We start from the raw sequence: 21,263 nt of genomic DNA, 5'->3' as shown, positions 1-21,263 counted from the left end.
GCGGGGGTGGGCGTAGGCTCTGGGAAAGATGACCACTGGTGCTCCCCCCTCTGCTTCTCCTGGTTGCTGTTGCTGCAGTTGGACAAGAAGTTGGAGATAATCCCGAAATGAAGATTGACCCATGGAACCCAACCACTCTAGCCAGAAGGAAGCAGCCAAAGAGAACTCCGCCCCCCTTTCCTCTCTAACTCCGCCCCCTTTTCCTCTCCAACTTTTTTTTTCCTCTCTCTCCTGCCTAGTGTTGGGGAGTTGGAAAGGAGGTAGATAGATGTACAGCAAATAAAATAGGTTAAAAATAAAGATGCCTGCACAAGGCCTCCACGACCTAGGCCCTACCAACCTGCCTGGGGCTCTGTGTTTCCATCGCCATTTCAGGCCTCGAGCCCCTGGATTCTGCCACCAGCCACAGGAGGCGCTCTACCCTCCCACCAGGGAAACTTCAAAGACCAACCATCCCCAGAGAGGAAACTGCTGGGTATGGCATGCAAACTCCCTCAGTCATTTGGATTTGTCCAAAGCAACTGGTTATGAAAGGTATGTGCAGAAGGACAGCCTGTGGGCCACCAACACGCAAAGGAAGTGTGTGGTGTGGGTCCAGAGGCAGCGTGGCCCGAAGTAACCTGTGCCTGAGGAGGACCAAAATGTAGAGGACGCTCTTTACCTTACCTCACCTTACCCCACCCCCACTCTTACTCACCATGCTAGAATCTAACCAAGGCCAAGCGCAGAGCAGACCTGGCCTACCTGGAGGCGATGGTACTGTGAGTGGACCATCCAACCCACACCTTTTCCTGCCTGGTGCCAGACCTGCTGAGGGCGTCAGTCTTCGGACTGGGCTCCCAGGCAATCAATAGGCACCTTTGTTGGGTCCTCTTCCTATAACCCAACTTCCTTCTCACCTGCCCCAGCCTCACTTCCTTTCTGCTCGGGGCCTCCTCTGTTCAACTCCTTTGAGCAACTATGAACACCATAGGACCGTCAAGGCTAACCCCACAGCTATTCTGAGGGCTAGAGTCAGCCTGAGATAGGGTAATTGGCCGCTGCACGTGTATCCTATGAGCCCCCCTCCACAGTGCTGCAGTGTACTCAGTCAGTCTCTGTAGACCGCAGCTTTTTTACACTCCTCTGGGACTGCCGCTCTAGTGAGGACAAGGGAAGGCCTCCTGATGTCGCCCTAGTCTTGGGCCTCCACACACACGTTTTCCTCTCTGCACTAAACAGGAGGCTGAGGGCTAGCCCTCCCCTCCAGCAGAGAACAAGGTCAGGCCTGAGCTAATCTGTGGACCCTCTTGGACCATTGTGATTGGCTGAGGGATGAGCACGTGAAGACTTACAGCTGAGGAGGCCCAGGTAGCCCTGAGCTAGAAGGCTGCCGAAACGGATGCTCTCACTGTAGTGGGTGGTGCCATTTTACCATTCTACAGGCCCAATGAGGGAAGAGGTACTGTGTCCCAGGGAGGACTCATGGTGGGAAGGAGAGAAAGGGGGAGCCTAACCCTCTGGGGTAACGTTCAAACTGTACTTTAAGTGCCTCTCTCTCTCAGCGTCTGTAATTTTCACTTAGAAAAGCCCTTGAAAGTGTTCCCTATACCCACCCTCCGACACAGCCTGTTGGAACTGGGTGTCCAGCCTCTTAGCTGGAAATGTTTCAGCTGCTAATGTCAAGGTCAGGGTGCTTTCCAGACTCCGGTGGCCCAACTGAAGAGGGGGAGGGTCAGGCCAACTATTCCGTTTGTGGAATGCCTTACAAGTAGGAGGGGCCTAGGACTGCCAGGGTGGCAGAGGCACACACCAGAGCCGTGAGTGCTGCACACCTGAAACGTGTGCCCACACGCACAGCCTGGGCAGAGTTCCAGGGTGAGGCTGAGACACCCCCGGTCAGGTCATTTTCAGGTCATGGGGCTAGCTAGATTTGGGACCTTGCAGAGGCAAGTCTGCAAGGCTAGCGGGCTGCTCGTACAGCTGGGCCTATCTGCCTCAGCACCCTCCCCGGAAGCCCTGCCCAGCCCTCCTCCCTACTCTTCCCTTCAGTGCACAGCACACTCATGAGGCATCACTTTTTCCTCGTTTTGAAAAATCACCAAATACAGTAAAACATCCAGAAACTAAAAATACGGCCCCTAAAGAGCAGGTCATCATTTAGTTCCTGTCAGCCAACCAAGGCTTGAAGGCCCGAGTCGCTGACTTTGTTTACAAACTTTCCTAATCATAAATACAAGTTTCTCTTGGGTAGAACACATGTGGCTCAGAGGCCAGGGGTGCTGCTGGTCTCAGGCTTGTTTCTCTGTCCGCTCTCTTGTTTTATTTGCATGTGATGCCATTTGCTGCTTCTCTCTTCCCCACTTTTGTCTCATATAAAAGCAGTTATGGCTTCATGGAATGTTTTTGGCAGCACGCTATGACTGGGGGGGAGCAGGGGGGTGGTGGAAGCTATCATGAGAAAAGCAACTCTGATTCAGTTTGTCCTGCTGTGAGTTCACAGCGTCTGGTCAGTGCGGGGTCTTCTCGCATAGCAAACAAACAAGTGACTTTGCAGAAGAGAACATCACCTGGGGTAGGTGTCCTCATCCGATTTAAACAGACACAATCTGAAGACAGTACCTGAGAAGCCCCTCCTGACTTCACGTGCCAGTTGTGAGCCAGTGCTCATTTTATTTATGAATCCGACCGAAGGACCCTGGTTCCCTGATCCGCTCCTTGGATTTGGTTAATTTGCTTGAGTGGCTTACAGAATTGAGAGGAGCACACACGGCTGGCTTAATGTAAAGGCTACAGATGGTGCTCTGGGCCAGGGATAGGAGGGTGGGGCATTGAGACTCCCTTGCCAAGGACTGTGTGATGGTTTGGGCCAAATGGAGGCCTGGGGATGGAGGGGCGCTGTCCCAAGGCTTACCAGGCATTTTGTTCTGACTAACAGTAGGGATGAGCAAGTCATCTGATCATCCCTGAGACAGTGGTGGGAATTTGGAAGGTCTGTGTCTGCCCTTGTCACAGGTAGACAAGAGCACAGGCACCTCGTTCAAGTACGGTGGCTCTTGCTAGTAAACTGGTTTTGGAGTGCAGACGATGGAGAGTGTTTGAAGTGTGTTTATGTGCACACATGAGCTGGTGCCTGGGGAGGCCAGCAGATGGCCTTCCACATCCTGGAGCTGGAGTTCCAGACAGTTGTAAACCATCTGATGTGTTGTAAACCTGAACTCTAGTCTTGCAGGATCAGCAAAGGATCTTCGCTGCTGAGCTATTTCTCCAGCCCTGGGGTTATTGTCCCTATTTCTAGGAGCACAGAGCAAAGGTAACGTTCAGTATAGTAGGCACACAGGAGAGAAATGGCAAGATTACGCCTGAGTGGCAGTGCGGCGGCGGCGGTAGTGCAGGTGCTCCCTCTATGGGGCAAGGTGTGCCAGTGCGCCCCTTTAACCTCAGCCCTGGGAGTTTAAGGCCCGCCAGGGCTACAGGAAGGAGACCTTGTCTCAAACAAAGAGTTCTCTTAGGAGTTAATAACACAGTCATCAGTGCATAAGGCTTCGAGCACTTCTAAATCCTGTGGACACTTGAGAAAAGGATTTTTGGTCGCTTTAGTAGGTGTACAGTGGTGTAGTACTGTGACGTATGTGTGTATGCTTTGCATTTTTATGATGGTCTGTGCTTAAATATCTTTTCTATCCTAATTTTCTGTGTGTCCTCATTTCTAAAATTATCTGTATAAATCTTTTGCCTAACAATCCATTCAGTTTGAGTACATTCACTTACTGACGTTTGAGAGTTCTTTGTATGGTCAGGAGACAAGCCTTTTGATTTGGTTTTGCTTTTTTGGATTGTTCTGCCCCCACCCCCCAACAGGGTTGTCCTGGACTCACTTTGTAGACCAGGCTGGCCTTGAAGTCACAGAGATATGCCTGCCTCTGCCTCCCAAGTACTGGGATTAAAGGCGTGTGCCACCATGCCCGGCTGAGCTATTTCTCCACCCCTGGGGTTATTGTCCCTATTTCTAGGAGCACAGAGCAAAGGTAACGTTCAGTATAGTAGGAATACAGGAGAGAAATGGCCCGCCAGGAGACAAGCTTTTTTATTGTCGTTTGGGGTTTGTTTGTTTGATTGATTGTTTTTTGACACAGGGTTTCTCAGTGTCACCTTGGCTGTTCTGGACTCCGAACTCAGAGCGATCTGCCTGCCTCTGCCTCCCAAGTTCTGGGATTAAAGGCGCGTGCCACCACACCTGGCTAGGAGACAAGCTTTTGTCTGATATTTGATTTGCAGGTATTTCCTTCTCTTCCACGGTGTATATTTCCAGAATCTTTTGGGCCCAGACTTAGCGGGGGGTTTCTATGAAGTTCTGTTCATAGCGCAGTCTCAGCTACCTCCATGGGTTTCCTTTATAATTAGGCTTAGCATCTTTAGGGCAGGCTGAAATGTCTCACTATGGATTCCTGTCTCTCACCACAAACATGAAGTGCCTTCAGATGTCCCTCAGGTATGAGACCTGCAAGCCTATCCAAAACTGGGCTTGCTCCTTATCCTTTCTCGAACCCACCACCCCTGCAGAAGCTGTGTTTCCACTGAGGGCAGAGGCTCCACCAGCTAAAAAACTAGTAATCGGAGTGGCATCTCCTTCCGTCTCAGGCCCTGGTCTTGTCATTGAGGACAGCCATTTCTTCCCCCTGGACATTCCTCAACACTTGCCATCTCCACCACACAGCACAGCTCCATTGCTCTTATCTGCTCTGCTCTTGCCCAGACATCCCTTGTTTCAAATTTCTCCAGTGCGGGTCTGGCCACGGCACTTCAGCTGACTGAGTGTCTTCCAGTGACCTCATGTGCATTTAGATCAGGCTCGAGTAGTCGGTATGGCAAAACCTAGAGTCACTCAGAAGACAAATTTCCGGGCATGTGTGTTAGGGATTATCAAGATCACGTTAGTTAAGCAAGGTGATTAGACCAACTATAACTGAGGGTGAGGCTGTGCTGTGACCTAGGACCCTGGGCTTCATGAAGGGGAGGGGGGAAGGAGGGGAGGAGGAGGAGGGAAGAAGAGGAGGAAGGAAAGAAGGAAGGAAAAAGAGGAGTAGGATGAGGAGGAAGAGATGAAGAAGAGGAGGAGGAGGAAGAAAGTTGAGCACCAGGATTCATCTCTTCCCTTATTGGTTGCTGACACAGCATAACCAGGTGTCTCAAGTCTCTGCCACCCACTTTCCCTGCCATGATGACCTGTACCCTCAAATTATGATTAAATATGTGTCCCTCAAGCTTTACGCCAGCTATTTTGTTATAGTGGCGAGCAACTGGGGAATTTGATAAGCTTCTCCCTCCTATTCTCTCTTTGCAAATTTTTGTTTTATTCTGTGTAGGCAGGTGTTTTGTCTTCATGCACGCCTGGTACCTGTAGAGGCCACAGAGTCTCAGAGCCCCCAGAACTGGAGTTACAAGTCATGAGGCAGATGTGGATGCTGAAACTCAAACCCAGGTCTGCTGCAAGGGCACCGGATGCTCTTAAACTAAGCCACCGCTCCAGGCTGCCACCTTCCCTTCTCTTTCAGCCATTCTTCCATGACAACAGAACGGAACACGTGACTGTCCTGGCTGATATTGTCAAGAGCACCACAGTGCCAAAGAGAGACCTAGAGCATGGCAGAATAATCTGCTCCCATCACATCAGTTTGGTTGTATTGCACGGATAACCTCAGCTGGCATCATGGACTATGAAGAAGCAAAGAAAACCCTGAGGTTCTTTTTCTAGGGTTGTAAAACATTCGTGTTTAAAAAAAAAAAAAAAAAAAAAAAAAAAAAAAAAGGAAAGTGCCTCAGTGGAAAAAAAAATTAAGAGAGAAAATATAACTAATACAAGGCCTGTACTTCCTCCTAGGACAACTAATGATCTGATGATCTCTTTGGACCTTGATTTAGGAGCTTCTTTCTCTGTGTGCCCTTTCTATTGTCACATGCCAGAGGACTCGGACCTGGAAGCCTGCTGACTGGACTTCTAAAACAAGGCGTGTGAAGATTAAAGGTGCTGCTGCAGGTAGGTGTTGGAGCCTGAGCCCTGGCTTAACAAGCTAGACGTGGCCACCAGCCGTCCTCATTATGTCAATTATAGAAACAAGTTAACAGTGAAGAGCAGACCAAGACTTCTCCAACACTGGGAGGAATTACAAATAAAAGGTTCAGTGACTCCCCAAAGTCCATCTTTCGGGTCCTGTCTGACATGAGGTTTAGGTTCTCAAATAGAAAGCAAGCAGCACCCATAACCAAGCAGTCCCGAGCGCAGTGTGGCCCTGTGAGCTGCCATGACGTCAGTTCCAGTATCTCCTACGCCGTAGTCTGACGCGTTTCCCAAACTCCGCTGGCTGGCACAGGCTTCATTCAGCTTTTTCCTTTGTCCCCACGACATTCCTGGGGCAACGCTCATTAGCTGAAGAGAAGGATGCGAGTCGAAGGTTTTGTATTTAGCATAGCTTCACACCTGCCAGGACAGTTAAATAATGGGCTGAACTGCCCCTTATTGGCACAGGGGTCACCATGGGCAAAAACACTCCTGGCCTTTACGCTTTCTCTATGAATACAACAGATAGAGCCATCCCTCTCCTTGGTATGCCAAGAGCAGAGAACAAAACTGTAACCGTCCACCAGGCTTTCTGGACAACTATGATTAGATGCCTGGTCCAGAAGCAGGGCCTGGACGGAGGCGTTGCGCTCTCTCCGGGTCTGGCTAAGTCCTGGGTCACCCTGGAGCCAGCGAGGGTCTCCCCAAACCTGCGAACCAGACGCTCGTACCGAGCTGGGTGGCTACAAGAGGTAACTAGCAGCAGAAGCTCTGATTTCCCGGAGGAAGCAGAAGTCCACCTATTGGACGGCGTAGTCGTGACGTCATCACAACGCGACCGGGGGGCCTTATTTCCCCTGCAGAGTAGCCGCTAGGTGCCTGCCGCGGTACTGCCTGTGGCTTCTCCGTCCGCTGACAGCGTAGTGCGCTGGCCAGGTCCGGCTGCAGCGGCTAGGTAAGCTGAGGCTATACCATAGCGGGAGGGACGTGAACCAGGCGTTGGGAAACCGAGCGGATGATCTCGGTTCCCGGAGAGTGAATGCCCTGCACCTCAAACTGCCCATTCCTGTGCTGTTTGCTAAGGCACCCTTGTGCTGTGAATCATAGTGATTCTTACAAAAACACCAGCGCCACCTTAACAGATGACTACTTCACGAAGCCTGTGTGCTGCTTTTTGTGGAATAGACCTGCGCGCGCGCCTGTCACAAGTTTACAATCAGTGGGGCTTGGGCTTATAAGCCAGCAGGTGTTCAGCCTTATCTCTGATGCCACAGTCACTGGCCGCCCCGGGGCATGACTAATGACCATGGGCTGGTATCTGTTGGGGCTTGAGAGAAGTGGGCGGGATTAAAACTAGATTATCTTGCTTGGGAAGTACCTTGCTTCTGAATTGAGAACTTCAGTGTCATCTCGCCGTGGGTTCAAATACCAGCTTTCTCTTAGCTGTATGACCCTTGAACCTTAGGTAAACCCCTTGCCCTGTCTAAGCTTTGGCTGTAAAACTGGCTCAGCAGTACCTGCCAGGCACAGTCAAGAGAATTAAATCAGACATCACAGGTGGAGCACTTGGCTTTCCTCAGGACAGTTACTGCCATTTTAGTGTATTGTGTGACTGATCACATGTGCTGGAACAGCCATTAGACTGTGGCATGGTGGCCCTTGGATAAGACAACAGAGCAGGAGATGGAAAGCCTTTGGTTTTCTAGCCAGACTTGCAAGCTGGCACTATGGTGAGCCTGTACAGGGTAGGTTGACCTAATCGGGTGAGGTCCAAGAGGCCAGAACTAAAAGAGCTACCTCTACATTTTTTAAAAACATAAAGCGTGTGTGTGTGTGTGTGTGTGTGTGTGTGTGTGTGTGTTCATATGCACAGGCCTTAATGTCCCTCAGATGACAGCCACCTTAGTTTTTGAGAGAGACTGGCAGGCTAACCAGCCCCAGGAAGCTGCCTGTCCCCACTTCCCCAGCACTGGAATTACAAGCATGCACCCGCGTGTACAAACTTTTTCACATGGATTCCGGGGATTTAACTCAGCCTTGTGTTTTCAAGGGAAGCACTTTACGAGCTGGGCTGTCCTCCTGGCCGCTGGTTTTACTGATTTTGAGAGCAAGATATCCTGAGGGGGGAGGACTTCACGATGAGGAATGAAGAGGAGCCCTACGTTAAGACAAAATAAGGGAATGGTGGGTGCAGTGTAGTTTAGCTGGGATGTGGTCCGGCAGGTCCCCTCCAGGCCCAGCACCCGAACCGTAAGAACAAAGGAAACAGGAGGATGAGGCTTATCTTTAGGTGGAGCCTAGAACTTAAAACAGGTCCTGGCCCTTTTTTTCTGTGGCATGGTGGTCCTTGGATAAGACAACAGAACAGGAGAGGTCTGGGTCTCGGGAAAGACGGCATGGCCAGCCGCTTCCCAAAGCGGACGTTCATCAGGCTCTTTCAAGAAGTGAAAAGCGAAGCCCCTTGCATCGTCCATCTGTTGAGTGAACAGGGGCAGTGCAAGCCTGCGCTTCACACACAGCGGCAGTACTGTGGGCTCTGGAGTGAAAGAGACAGACAGCTACTGAACCCAGGGAGATGGCTGAGCATCGTGTTGTACGAACAGGTCTCCAGCCTCATGTCACCCTGAGTCTCCTGGTACTCCAACAACAGAAACTGGTGCCTACCAGAGAGGGTGGAGGGCAGCCCCTGGGCCAGGGCAAACTGCTAAGGATTCTAGCATCAGCCTGTGAGACGTAGCAATGTTTAAGTCAGAGCGCAACAAGATCAAGTCAGTACTTTTTAAAAGCTGAGTGAGGCAGCTGGGAAGCCATTTCTAGTGGTAGCCATTTGCCTGACTTGGGGCTGATTCCTAGTCCTGTACTTTCAGCCTTCCCCAGTTAGAGGGCTTCCCCAAAATCTAGGTAGAGGCAGCTGCCTGGCCATCTTCATAGCACCATCTCAGTATCTGAGACCTCTGTACATCAGTTGCTCATATCTGTCTCCCCAGCATGCAAGACAGCAGGGCCGAGTTGGGCCGCTGTGTTTCCCACTTGCCTGTGACAGTGAGAACTTTCAGGAAACACTGGTTGAAGAAAGGCTAGGATCCCTGGGGCTGCCTTAAAGCCTGGCATCCGCACTCTGACTTTTTGAAGTATAACACGGTGAAATGACCCATGTGAGCACTTCCCAAGTGGCATGCTGGGAATGGGCGACGGAGCAAAGGAACTAAGGGATCTTTGCAATGGTTCTACAGCCCTCTGTCTCCTGGGGCTTGCATCTTTCCTTTTAGGCTTTGATGCTGGGGCCTGGTAGAAGGAGGCTGTTCTCAGCCCTGCTGCAGGTTCAGAAGAGGCCCTTTCAACCCTCCAGAGACATGAGACTGGTCCAGTTCCAAGCACCCCACCTGGAGCAGCCTCACCTGGGCCTGGAGTCAGGGATTGGTGGCGGAGTCGTGGACCTAAACACCTTTGACCCCACCCTCCCCAAAACGATGATGCAGTTCCTGGAGCAGGAAGAGACTGCACTCTCAGTGGCACGAAGGTCAGTCAGCAGGCAGTCTCACCCTCCTCCCTCTCCCTCCTCCCATCTCTCTCTCCCACCCTGAGAATCAGAACCAGTAGGTAGTTTCTCTTCAAAGGAGCAGGGGGGTCCCACTGTTTCTCTTTCACTTGGTCTTTTAGTAAAGAGATAACAGGTGTATAAATCTTTTGGGTTTTGAGACAGGGTCTTGCTATGTAGCCCAGGAGGGCTTTGAACCTCCTGCCTCAACCCCTTAAATGCTGGATCTGAATTACAGGTGTATATGTTGGTACTAGCAGAAGCCTTGGAAGTCTTATATAATACCACCTTCAATTTACAGAGAGGGAAACTGAGGTTCAAGGAGGATGATTAATTTATTTGACTGTGTAGCCAGAACCCTACTTAATTATACTGCCTTCTTGAGATGCTAAGTTCCTTCCACGGAGGAGCCTGCCACAAGGTCCTAAGAGACCTCTTGGAGATGATGGGGCGTGGCTTAGACCCTTAGAAGAAAGAGACTCCTGAGTTTGTGCTAGATTAACTGGGAGTAGCCCTGAAGCCAGCCATGGAATCAGTCTAAAGAGTGAAAGAACAATCGATTAAAAGCACTTTAAGGTGTTTTCACATAGTAGAGTGGCAGAAATAGAAATGTTTGACAGCACAGTGTCAGAGACACTATGGTCCCAGATGGCCATTTTCTTAAAAATTAGAAGCCACTTCCTTTCCTGGAACCAAGTATGTGTCAACAGTGTAAGATAGTAGCCAGAGGAGGAGGAGGATGCCTTTCCCCAGCACTCAGAAGGCAGAGGCAAGGAGTTCGAGGCCAGCCTGATCTGCAGAGCGAGTTTTAGGACAGCTAGGGCTACATAGAGACTCTACCTTGCACTCCCCCAAAACGGGGGTGCTCTGTGTTCTAGGGGAACACCAAATATATGTTAAATTGTTAAAATGTATAATATGCTCTATCGTTCATATACAGAACGATGAGATGAGAGGGTATTCCACTGCAGCTGGAATGAGCTATCCAGGACACAGGAATTGTCTCCAGGGAAGACAGTGACTAGAAGGGTGAGAGGCCTTTCCACTAACTCCCATTGGCACCTTCACATCCTTCCACATGAACGAGAATTACCCAAGTAGGAAGGAAGTAAGGACCACTGTGCTCTGCTGTAAAGGACTGTATGTAGCTGCCTTTGAGTCTTTTACACTGATAGGTGAAATATAGAAAAATGTAAGAAGCAAAAGTCGTAACTGCCGTGGGCTCTCCTCAGCCTACCCTGGGATTCCTAACCTGTTCCCAGCTAGCCCCTCTCCTGCTTGGTCTCTACAGAGCCCTGGCTACCCAGTTGCCAGTCCTCCCTCGGTCACAGGTGACCTTCTTGGCCCCTGTCACCCGGCCAGACAAGGTGGTGTGTGTGGGCATGAATTATGCAGACCACTGCAAAGAACAGAATGTGCGGGTGCCCAAGGAGCCCATCATCTTCAGCAAGTTCGCCAGCTCTATTGTGGGGCCCTATGATGAGATCCTGCTGCCGCCAGAGAGTGAGGTTAGTGCTCCTCACCGCCCAGCTCGCTGTGGCCAGCACAGGCGGCATTCCCTTAGACTTAGAGCAGTGGTTCTCAACCCTCCTGATGCTGCAACCCTTCAATACAGCTCCTCATGGTGTGGTGACCTCTGGCCATAAAATCGTTCTGTTGCTACTGCATAACTAACTTTGCTACATTGTAATGGAAATATCTGCTATGCCAGATATATGCTATGTGATCCCTGTGGGAGTTGTAACCCAAAGGTTAAGAACAGCTGTCTTAAAGCAACCTGTCACTACACTAGAGAGGAGTATATTGTACTAACACAGCTCTGGGTGTAGGTGACAGGAGGAATTAACTGACATCTTTTCCCATTTATTAACAGTTATCTTCTACAATGAAAGTATATTAATAATCTAGACAAAGCTGCCAATATTCCTGCTGCCACACCTAGGTATTCACACTTTGCTGCATATTCTCCTGGTGTTGTCTGTTCAGCTGCATTTCTACCACACAGGCACCTTGTTCCCAGTCTCCATCAAGAACGTAGTCACTCTATTTGGTCTTCCCCCTGTTGTCTGTCCTGGCTGTGTCTCTGCCACACACATACCTTGTCCCAATTCCATCAAGGAATTCCAGCTTTCATCCCACTTGGTCTTCTCCCTGACACATTTGAGGTTGCCATGTGGTCTGCTTTCCTGACACTTTTTGAAGAACTGTTTCCTCATAGGGTGCCCTGTGTTCAGTTTTGCCTTATTTCCTTGTGATCAGATTAAGCTGAAGCTGAAATGTCCTGTTTCCCATTGCAGCCTGTCAGGAGGCTCATACGTACGTTATGTTCAGTGTGGCCATTTTGTTCACTTGATGTTCATTTACCCTCTCCCCTAATTGGCCTGTGGAAGCTAGAAGAGGGTGTGGGACTCCCTGGAGCTCGAGTTAGAAACAGTTGTGAGCACCTGGTGTGGGTGCTGGGAAACAACATGGGTTCTGAAAGAACTGAGCAGTCTCTCCAGCCTCTAATCTGTGGTTGATTCATATTCATTCTCCCATTCTCCCTTTCTCTCTGCCCCTCTGCCCCCTCCATCCCTTTCCTCCCCACCCCCCCCTCTCTTTTTTCACAGTCTACCCTGTTGAGGCAGGCAGGGTCTCTTGCTTCTGTGCATACCCCAGACAGACTAAACTTCTGCCTCACTATAGGAGTGCTGGGGTTACAGATGTGTGATGCTCCTGCATCCAGCGTTTTGCATGCATTCTAGGCACTGAATTTGGGTCATCAGGCTTATGTGGCTGAGCCATCTCCCCAGCCCTCCCTCTGAACTTAATATTTCCTTAACTTGTCATTTTTCCCCCTCCTCAATCTGGATGAACCCGGTTTAGCCAGTGGACCCGCCCTGCTGGGTGCCATTCCCCTTTTAGCATGACCTGACTTTCTGGTCTTCACTGAGGACTCTTGTGCGTCCTCCTGCTCTGTCAGCCATTTCCCTGAGGAGTCTGCTTCCTTTAGTGTCACTGGTAACACAAACTGGCACCTGGGCTCAGGTAAACTTCTGCCACTTTTTGTCATTACCATGATTAACAGCCAGGAAAGACTAAATTGTTCTTTCAAGTTGCATTTTGCTCACTTGGGGAGAGGCTGGAATTTGTTAACATTTGTAGCCATGTGCATTTCTTCCTTGCAAGTTGCTTAAGACCCTTAAATACATTTGTTCTCAGATCTCATGATCTAATGAGTTAATACATAGTGTCAGAAACACAGTAGCTACATGTTACTCTTGCTACCTGGCATCGCTCTTTATTGCAGGTGTCAAGAGTGACTTTTAAAGTCAGTTCCCCAGACATGTATTGATCTCCTCGTCACCTCCAGTAGTGCTTCTTGCCACTGCAAGTCCCACCCACATGACATTCACTTCACCCTGGTTCCTAGGAGCTGAGGCCTTATAGTCACTGCAGCTCACTTGTCCTCTCCCCCTTTGCAGGAAGTGGACTGGGAGGTAGAACTGGCCGTGGTCATTGGGAAGAAAGGCAAACACATCCAGGTGAGGTGGAAGGGAGCTCCCAGGCAGGCGGAGCAGCAGACCCAGATCCTGCCCCTGCCGGTACTGACCATCCCCTCCCCAGGCCTCCCCAGTGCTGTCTCAGGATGGGGCACATTTGGCACTTCACTCCCTTGCCTTTCACACACCACCTTAGTCTGGCTCTGGTGCTAATGTGTGATAATGGCTTTTGAGATTCTTTGTCCTCGGGGTTGTGCCACCTGTGATGTAACCTATCTGAACAAATCTCCTGCCCCAACAGGCCACAGACGCCATGGCTCACGTGGCTGGCTTCACTGTGGCTCATGATGTGAGTGCTCGAGACTGGCAAATGAGACGCAATGGAAAGCAGTGGTTACTGGGAAAAACTTTTGATACTTTCTGCCCCTTGGGCCCTGCCTTGGTTACCAGAGACAGCATAGCAGGTAGGTTCTTGTGCTCTCCCATGTACAATACCTAGTGTCTGGAGAAAATAGTGTTCCAGAAAGGACTATGGCTACAACTGTATGCAGAGCTGCAGTATCACTGCTGTTCCCACAGAGAACAAGTGAGCTAGCTCTATGCACTTCCTTCCAGAGTCTCTTTGAGAAAACACAGCTGTAGCTGCTATGAAACTACATCCGTAAAATGAATTACAAAGGCCACTGCACTTGGCGGTTGGGGCATCCTCCATCTGTCCCCATCTGGAATAGTCCTTAAGCTGGAAGGAGCAAGGCTGGCTGAGCATGGCTGAGATGAGGCCTGTTCATTTTCTGTTGTGGGGAAAGGACCTTGCACATGCACTGGGCAGGCATCCATGGGGGATGACTTGGCTACATGGGTGAGCCCCTCAGGACAGTGGTACTCCAGAGGCTGTATTCCAGGTGCTGTGAGGGGTGCAGGATAGTTTGGGTACCCCATTATCTGCTGCTCTGCTATCCCTGTCACTTTGGAGTTATTTTCCATCTACAATGATCAGCCTCTGTTGAGGATCAATGCCCTTTTTAATCTATTTTATTTTTCTATTTTTATTTTACTATTAAATGTTTTATATATGTAGAGACTAAGTAGAACTATATGAATGCACTATTTTAAAAACATTGTATATGTATGCATGCCATGGCACATGGATGGAGGTCAGAGGTCAATTTTTGTTGTTTTGGGGTTTGGTTTTTGTTTTTTTTCCTCAAGACAGGGTTTCTCTGTGTAGTCCTGGCTGTCCTGGGCTCACTTTGTAGACCAGGCTGGCCTTGAACTCAAAGAGATCCACCTGCCTCTCTGCCTCCTGAGTGCTGGGATTAAAAGTGTGCGCAACTGCCCCAGGTCAACATTCAAGAGTTGGTTCTCTTCCTGAGTTCATATGGCTCTCAGGGATTAAACTCAGGCCCCCAGGCTTGGCAGTTAGTGCCTCTACCCGCTGAGCCATCTTGCCTGGCCCACATGCCCATTTTCAAAGGCTGTTTTCTCCTTGTTCAGAGAGAACATCCCTCTCCTTACTTGATGGGGGAATTCAGGGGACCAGTCTGTACAGGAAGTCTCAGAGTAAAATGTTAAGCCAAAATGGGCAGACATGCTCCCTAAGTTTCCTCTTTCCTTTGGGGCTGGATGTTGGGTGTGGATAACCCCACAGTATTATTTTGAATTCTAGATCCACACAATTTAAAGATCTGCTGTCGAGTGAATGGGGAAGTGGTCCAGAGCAGCAACACCAACCAGATGGTGTTCAAGACTGAAGATTTGATAGCCTGGGTCTCCCGGTAAGTGTCACAGTCAGCCCCACCCTTGCCATACCTGGAAACAGCCATGCTCTTACTTGACCCATATGCTTTCCCTAGGTTTGTCACTCTTTACCCAGGGGACATCATCCTGACTGGGACTCCTCCAGGTGTTGGTGTGTTTAGGAAGCCTCCTGTTTTTCTCAAGGTGAGTTAGTTTAAAACAGGAAGTGGTGGAAAGATGAGAGCTAGGGAGGCCTGGGGGTGTGTAATGGGGAGAGCCTGTCCTAGAGTCAAAGGCTCAAAACCTTGGGACCTGCTGTGTTACAGAAAGGTGATGAAGTCCAGTGTGAGATTGAAGAACTTGGTGTCATCATCAACAAGGTGGTTTGATGCTGTCCCTGTAAGCGCTGAACTTGAGACAAGGTGGGCCACCTAGCTCACTGCTGACCCTGCCTACTTGAGGCTGCTCTTAGGTAGGCCTCAGAAATAAATGCCTCAAAACTGCAGCTTAGCTTCTGCTGTCTTTTACACACACATTCGCCCCCGAAGGTGGGCAATTTTCACAGGACTGAGCAAGGAAGGAGCAGATATTGGATGAATACTTCAGGCTTAGGGAAGAAACTAACCTGGTCTATTTAGCACACCAATGAGGAGCAAACAGAGGTTTTCTAAGTCCAGGCTAGCGGTGTTCAAGTTCTACACTCTGGTTTTAATTACAGATGAACTGTCGGATAAACTGTTCCAGCTTGTCCTGGTTGGCGCGGCTGGCAAATGCCGGGGGCTAGGTGGAGCCGGGGTCCTGTGGGGCTGGGCATCTGCTGCAGCACCTGCACAACACAATGGACTATAAGCACCCTGCTGGGGACAGCACCCTCAGGGCCAAACCTACCCCCTAAAACCTGCAGTGATGCCGCAGTGCCTGAGTGTGACACTACCTGATATAATGGTGGTAGGGGAAGTCAGGAAAACCATCCACTCCTAACATTAATCTGGATGGGATGGGGGAACAAGGTGGTTCCCCCTGAGCAGTTCTATCAACCCATGGGGCTGAGGGTAAGGTCAGGGACAGGACAGTGAAACCACCTCTCTTACCCCCAGGTCTTTGAACGTCCAGATAGCACTGAAGGCAAGGTTTGGGTCTGCATACTCTGGAGGGAAGAGAAGGACAAAGAGTCAGGCCTACAGAGTAGCCACGGTGGGTCACTCCTTTAATGCCACAACACTGCTTAAGATCTGAGTTTGAGGCCAGCCTGGTCTACAAATTGAGTCCAGGACTGCCAGGGGTCTGTTACACAGAGAAACCATCTCAAAAAAAATCAAAGAGCAAGGCCTACAGGGAACCAGAAGCCCTTTCCCTGAAGTCAGGCAGGCTCTGCCCAGCAGGGGGCAGCACTCACCAGGGAGCCTGGGGATCGGGCTTGAAACTCACCAAAGATCCCTTCTTCCTGGGCACAAGCCTGTAAAAACTGGAACAACTGCTCCGAGTAGCCCACCTCTGCAAGAGAGACTAGACCTAGCCCCAGCTCTGTGGGACTGAGCCCCCACCTGAACACTGCAAGGGAGGAAGGGTTTTTACCTGAATCTGGCAGCTGCCCCACATGGAGGAAGATAGCTGCCTGTGCGAAGGCCTTGAGTATCGGACTGAGCAGGCGGCAGAGGAAGAGAAGGAAGTCAGGGCAGCGAGACTGTTGGCTAAGCTGGAGTCAGAGAGACCAGAGAGAGGAAAATAGGCTCCCAGGTACCTTACCACCTCCGCCTGCCTCCTGAGGTAGCTTTTCCAAAAATACCCTGAAGCACCGGCCTCCTGGCTCATCAAAGTCATCACTCTCACTGTCAGTGAAGTCCCCACTTGGTTTCCACAGTAGCTTTGCACTCAGATGCTGTCTTCCTGTGTCACAAGCTGGCCCAGAGCCTGGTGTCTGGGGGGCGGGGGGTTGAGAGTTATTGGTTTGGGAATCCCAAAAGGATATTCAGGACTACTAGGGCCAAGTACCCAAGCTCACTAGGAAATGTGAGGCAGTACATATAGAAGGAACCTTAGAGCTACACATGCCAAACTGGCTGGCATGAGACACATAGGCCCAGTGCAGACAGGTTTCCATGTGGTGGCCAATGGTAGTACACTCCCAGAGCACTTTTGGGTCAGAGGAACATCTCAGGGCGCTGACCCTTGGGATGGGAGCTTACCTCCTCAGCAACCAGGAGCCCACACTGGATGAGCCGGTCCAGCACTTCCTGACAGTAGCAGTAGGAAGACTGGCAGGGCTGTAGAAGAGAAGCACCGATGCCCTTCAGAACCCCCACGGGGAAGGAGGGCTGCTGGCAGAATCCTGACCAGAGTTCCTTGGAGGCCAAGATCACCACCACAGGAGGCCATAAGGACAAGGCCCAGGGTCCTGCTGAGCTGGGGGAAGAGTCTGACCTGGGGCAGCAGAAGGTCCTGAGGGAGCAGGTGCAGCAGCAGCAGGATCTGGCAGTACAGTTCATTCTGACTCAGGAGCTCTTTGCCCTGCAGTTCCCAGGGCCCCTCAGGTGCCACTCTGCCCGCCAGCAACCCCCACACTGCACAGGCTGGCAGAGAAAGACGACAGCATAAGGAGGTAACCATTCCCCTCTCCCCTGCACATGCAGCCACACCCTGCCGAGCCCACTGACTCACCACCCACAGCTTCGCTCAGGAAGGTAGGCAGCAATGCCATACTCAAGCGTGCCAGATGTGTGAGGCCTGGGCCAGGCCGTGGCACCACCACCAAGTCCCCCTGGTGGACACGCAGCAAAACCACATGTGCCCTCAACAGGCTCAGTGTATGCTGGGCCAGGCACCGCAGCTGCCCAGAGAAGCCCACATCAAAGCCACGCAGCAGTGTCTCCTCTGTCAGCCAGGAGAACTCCCCCAGGAGCTGTGACAGGAGCACACCCTGGAGACAAAACAGGCCTGAGCAGAGAGGGCCAAGCGCTGCCCTTCCCAGGACCCCAGCATGCAGTGCCTTACCTTTTGGTGCTTCAACAGCAGCAGTGTTGCCATGATGGCTGTGCTCATCACTGCTGAGCTGGCCACGCTGGCTGGGATGAGGAGGGGAAGCATGAGATGTAGGGTGCTGTCAGGGGTCGGCCTCGGCCTGGAGAGGCTTGCTCTCCCCACCATTTGACACACAGCCCCAACTCCACCCCAGCAGTAGACCATGTGCTATGAGTCAGGCCCACTAACAGTGTCCCACAGAGTGACATTTGAGACGGCATTGACAGACCTCAGTGCGTGCCCCTCTGTAGGCACATGTTGCTACTCAGTTACCAGCCCCATTTACAGCTAAGGATACCCATCAGGGGCCATCTGAGGTAGGGTTGGGCTGGACCTGGCATAGATCTGCACAGTGGCCTTAGAGTCAGACATTGTGTTCATCTGCTCCCCACCTCCCTGGATGCTCCACTCTTCTGGTGTCCCAGTATGCTACAAAGTGGGTGGGTGGGGGTCAGGTGCTGACAGCAAATCACACCCCAAAGGTACAGATCTGGGTTTCCCTCACCACTCAGGACATGCCAGCTCAGTCTTCTGACCAGGAGCTGGTCCTCTTCTTTGAGGGCCAGGAAGAGACTAGTTGACGGGGTCCACTCCTGCTCCTTCTCAGTGTCTGGAACAACACTACTGAGATAGAGACAGATCAACAAATGAAACCAGACCAAAATGTCATAGATGTCTAAAGCTTTCCAAAGTGACAGCTGTTTCTCCAAGTCCTGGGAGAACGCATGTAACCCTCTCCCTGCCAGGCTGTGTGCCATCCTATTCCTGGACTGCAGAGAAGGTGAGTGTCCTGGTGCTGGTGTTCTGGGGTGCTGGGAGTTGAAGAGCCGCTTGCCTCCCCCTGAGACCCATACATCTGTGCTCCTTACCATTCACCTAGCACAATGGGCTGCAACAGATGCTCCAGGGTCTGCCTGCTACCCCAGCAGCTTCTGGCATTGATGGTGTATTCCTGCCCAGGATAAAGACTTGTGGTCTGCTCTTGCCACGCCCCCTCCCCAGGAAACCTGCACACAGACCATCTAAGACAGAAAATATCCCTACAATGGCTTTAAAGGCCAAGCAAACACAAAGGCTGTCCCAGCTTTTCCCAACTGGTTTCATACCTGGAGGGAAAAAGGCTGGGCAAGGTGCACCCGGACACAGACTCTGTGGTTGCAGCCCCAGCAGTTATACAGTCTCCGAAAGACAGCCAAGGCTCCTGTCCATAGCCCCAGGGGAGCCGAGTCCTGCAGGGAAGAAGCTCAGCATGCATTTTCTTGGACAAGTCTCTGGGCTGCTACTCTTTCTGCCCTCCACGCTGTTCACTGGTCCTCTCCATGCCCTGTGACAGGGTGTGCTCCTGTCACAGTTCCTGGGGGAGTTCTCCTGGCTGACAGAGGAGACACTGCTGCGTGGCTTTGATGTGGGCTTCTCTGGGCAGCTGCGGTGCCTGGCCCAGCATACACTGAGCATGTTGAGGGCACATGTGGTTTTGCTGCGTGTCCACCAGGGGGACTTGGTGGTGGTGCCACGGCCTGGCCCAGGCCTCACACATCTGGCACGCTTGAGTATGGCATTGCTGCCTATCTTCCTGAGCGAAGCTGTGGGTGGTGAGTCAGTGGGCTCGGCAGGGTGTGGCTGCATGTGCAGGGGAGAGGGGAATGGTTCCATGTCTTTTCACCCATGACCTCCCTTGTGGGGTCATCTGTAAGATGGTGATGGCAAAGACCTTGGGAGACAACTGTAGGATGGTGAGTGTAGGAACAGCTACTTTACACACACTTTGCATTCCAATTCGACCTCAGCCCTAAAGCAGCCCAGCCACACAACTTATTGTGCCACCCAAAAACTGGTGTCTGCTTGGTCCCCAGGAGCAAGAGGGTCTCACGTGGTTCATGTTACATGGTGCATCTGGAACCAGGTCATAGGCAATGGCAACAGGTACCAGTGTAGCATCTGGGATGATGCCCGCCTGGACCACCTGGACCACCAGCCCTAGCCAGGCCTGGCCCAGGGCTGAAAGCCTGGGCCCTGGGTACCCAGGGGGCTCTTCTAGGAAGATGAGCAGAGACTGCCCACTGCCAAGAAGCTGCTCCACAGCCTAGAAGGAGAGAGGAAGGGTGGGCATCAAGGCCGGATCAGAGCAGACCCCTGTACCCTTGGCCTACCCCACATGACTACTGGGAGCACTCACTGCACGGAGCACAGCCCTTGCGAGGATGCCCTCTGAGCTGTCCAAGGAGAGGTTGGCTTCTGGGAGCAGGAAAAGTCCCCCAAGTTTCCTCAGTAGAGCTCTGTGAGCATAGGACAGAGCTAAATGAGAAGGGGTTCTGGAGGAGAGACTGGCCCAGAGGCCTTCAAGGGCCTTAATTCTCCCAGGCCTGTCTGTCTAGACACTTGAAGCAGTCATGGCCCAGGGACCCATAGCTATCCTCCATCTGAGTCTCCAAGCTGGGCTAACATATGGCTGCAAACAGGCTAAGAAGGCAAAATCATCACCACCCCCTGCTCCAGCCAGGGTTTCCCTCCTGTCATACCTGAGAGCAGAGGAGCAGGTGCGGGGGCCCACAGCCACACGGACCACACCCAGGCCCTGGGAGAGCAGTACAAAAGGCAGCAGGAACCCATCCAAGAGGGACTTGTGTGTACAAACGAAGACAAGCGGCGAGCCCTGCTCCAGACAGCCAGAAGAAAAGTGCCCACCCTAAAAACACAGCCAGACCCCAGCACCTCCAAGTCCCAGAGCAACACGGAGGGAGGGAGGGAGAGAGGGAGGGAGGGCTTCTCCCCTGCACATTTCCCAGAGGTCGAGCAGCCTTCCCAAACTTTTAAGAAACCCTATAGGAACAGGACTATGAGACATGGCACCAAAGTTGTCTAAGAGCTGTGGATTTTTCTAGCAGATGATGGGGCCTGGCCATCTGCTCTGGCCATCCAAACCTATCCAGTATGGTCTGGCTTACCTCCTGGACAGCCTTTTGGACCATCTTCATCTGTCCCTTGTGAAGTTGCACATTCAGGAAGAGGCGGTTCAGGAACCAGAGCAGTGCCCAGCTGAACAGCCTTGGGAGCAATGCCACCATGAGGTACAGCAGGGTCACCTTCCACAGGGCTCAGCCCCACAGCACCCAGAGGGTTGCCCAGAATTACTCTACGGCAAGCAACGTTATTGCCCACATTGAACAGGAGAAGCAAGTGAGCAGAGAGGTCACAATATGCTCAACAGTGCACAGTGCTAAGTGGATGCTGGGCCTACAAAGGCTCCTGATACCTCAGCCCACACCAGTGCAGTACTGACTCTCCCAAGGCTTCATGATACAGCTGGCTCCCATCAGACATGGATTCTGCATCTGTTTATCTAAAGGGAGACCAAAAGACCCAGACCCTCTCCAGACAGAACCCAGCAGCCTATATTTACCAACTACCAGAAAAGGAGGGCAGGGCTGACTGCATTTGCTCAGACACCCAG

The 21,263-nt window shown here is 51.5% G+C and overlaps 2 protein-coding genes across 3 annotated transcripts; one reads left to right on the top strand and one right to left on the bottom strand.

Moving 5' to 3' along the window:
• The first annotated feature begins 5,945 nt into the window (after positions 1–5,945).
• LOC127188162 (fumarylacetoacetate hydrolase domain-containing protein 2A) lies at positions 5,946–15,318 on the top strand. Of its 2 annotated transcripts, none has more exons than XM_051144579.1 (8): positions 5,946–6,016; positions 9,307–9,557; positions 10,867–11,083; positions 13,040–13,099; positions 13,359–13,521; positions 14,724–14,832; positions 14,911–14,998; positions 15,121–15,318. In XM_051144579.1, the coding sequence occupies exons 2-8, from the start codon at positions 9,313–9,315 to the stop codon at positions 15,181–15,183; spliced, it is 945 nt and encodes a 314-aa protein (XP_051000536.1). In that variant the 5' UTR covers positions 5,946–6,016; positions 9,307–9,312; the 3' UTR covers positions 15,184–15,318. The 2 variants fall into 2 exon arrangements, with proteins under 2 accessions (XP_051000536.1, XP_051000535.1); XM_051144578.1 differs by lacking the exon at positions 5,946–6,016 and adding an exon at positions 6,895–6,992.
• Positions 15,319–15,488: 170 nt separating this feature from the next.
• On the bottom strand, positions 15,489–20,975 carry LOC127188161 (glycerol-3-phosphate acyltransferase 2, mitochondrial-like). The gene is given in 17 exon segments (XM_051144576.1): positions 15,489–15,571; positions 15,573–15,620; positions 15,886–15,941; positions 16,223–16,288; positions 16,370–16,490; positions 16,581–16,712; positions 16,981–17,058; positions 17,216–17,364; positions 17,453–17,711; positions 17,786–17,856; positions 18,318–18,436; positions 18,682–18,764; positions 18,919–19,041; positions 19,683–19,895; positions 19,989–20,088; positions 20,332–20,465; positions 20,758–20,975. Coding segments are annotated over 17 exon segments (1,941 nt in total). The 5' UTR covers positions 20,878–20,975; the 3' UTR covers positions 15,489–15,502.
• Positions 20,976–21,263: the final 288 nt, after the last annotated feature.

This window comes from Acomys russatus, chromosome 4 (genome assembly GCF_903995435.1).
Source record: "Acomys russatus chromosome 4, mAcoRus1.1, whole genome shotgun sequence".
In the NCBI taxonomy this organism is placed as follows: Eukaryota; Metazoa; Chordata; class Mammalia; order Rodentia; family Muridae; genus Acomys; species Acomys russatus.
The sequence above is the reverse complement of the archived record's forward strand: the minus strand, read 5'-3'. Positions and strand labels throughout refer to the sequence as shown.

Bases quoted from the DNA above. Each gene is read 5' to 3' on its own strand.
- LOC127188162 (XM_051144579.1), top strand. From the start codon at position 9,313: ATGCTGGGGCCTGGTAGAAGGAGGCTGTTCTCAGCCCTGCTGCAGGTT. The intron at 13,522-14,723 runs GTAGGTTCTTGT...TTTGAATTCTAG, and splicing joins TACCAGAGACAGCATAGCAG to ATCCACACAATTTAAAGATC. The intron at 14,833-14,910 runs GTAAGTGTCACA...TGCTTTCCCTAG, and splicing joins TTGATAGCCTGGGTCTCCCG to GTTTGTCACTCTTTACCCAG.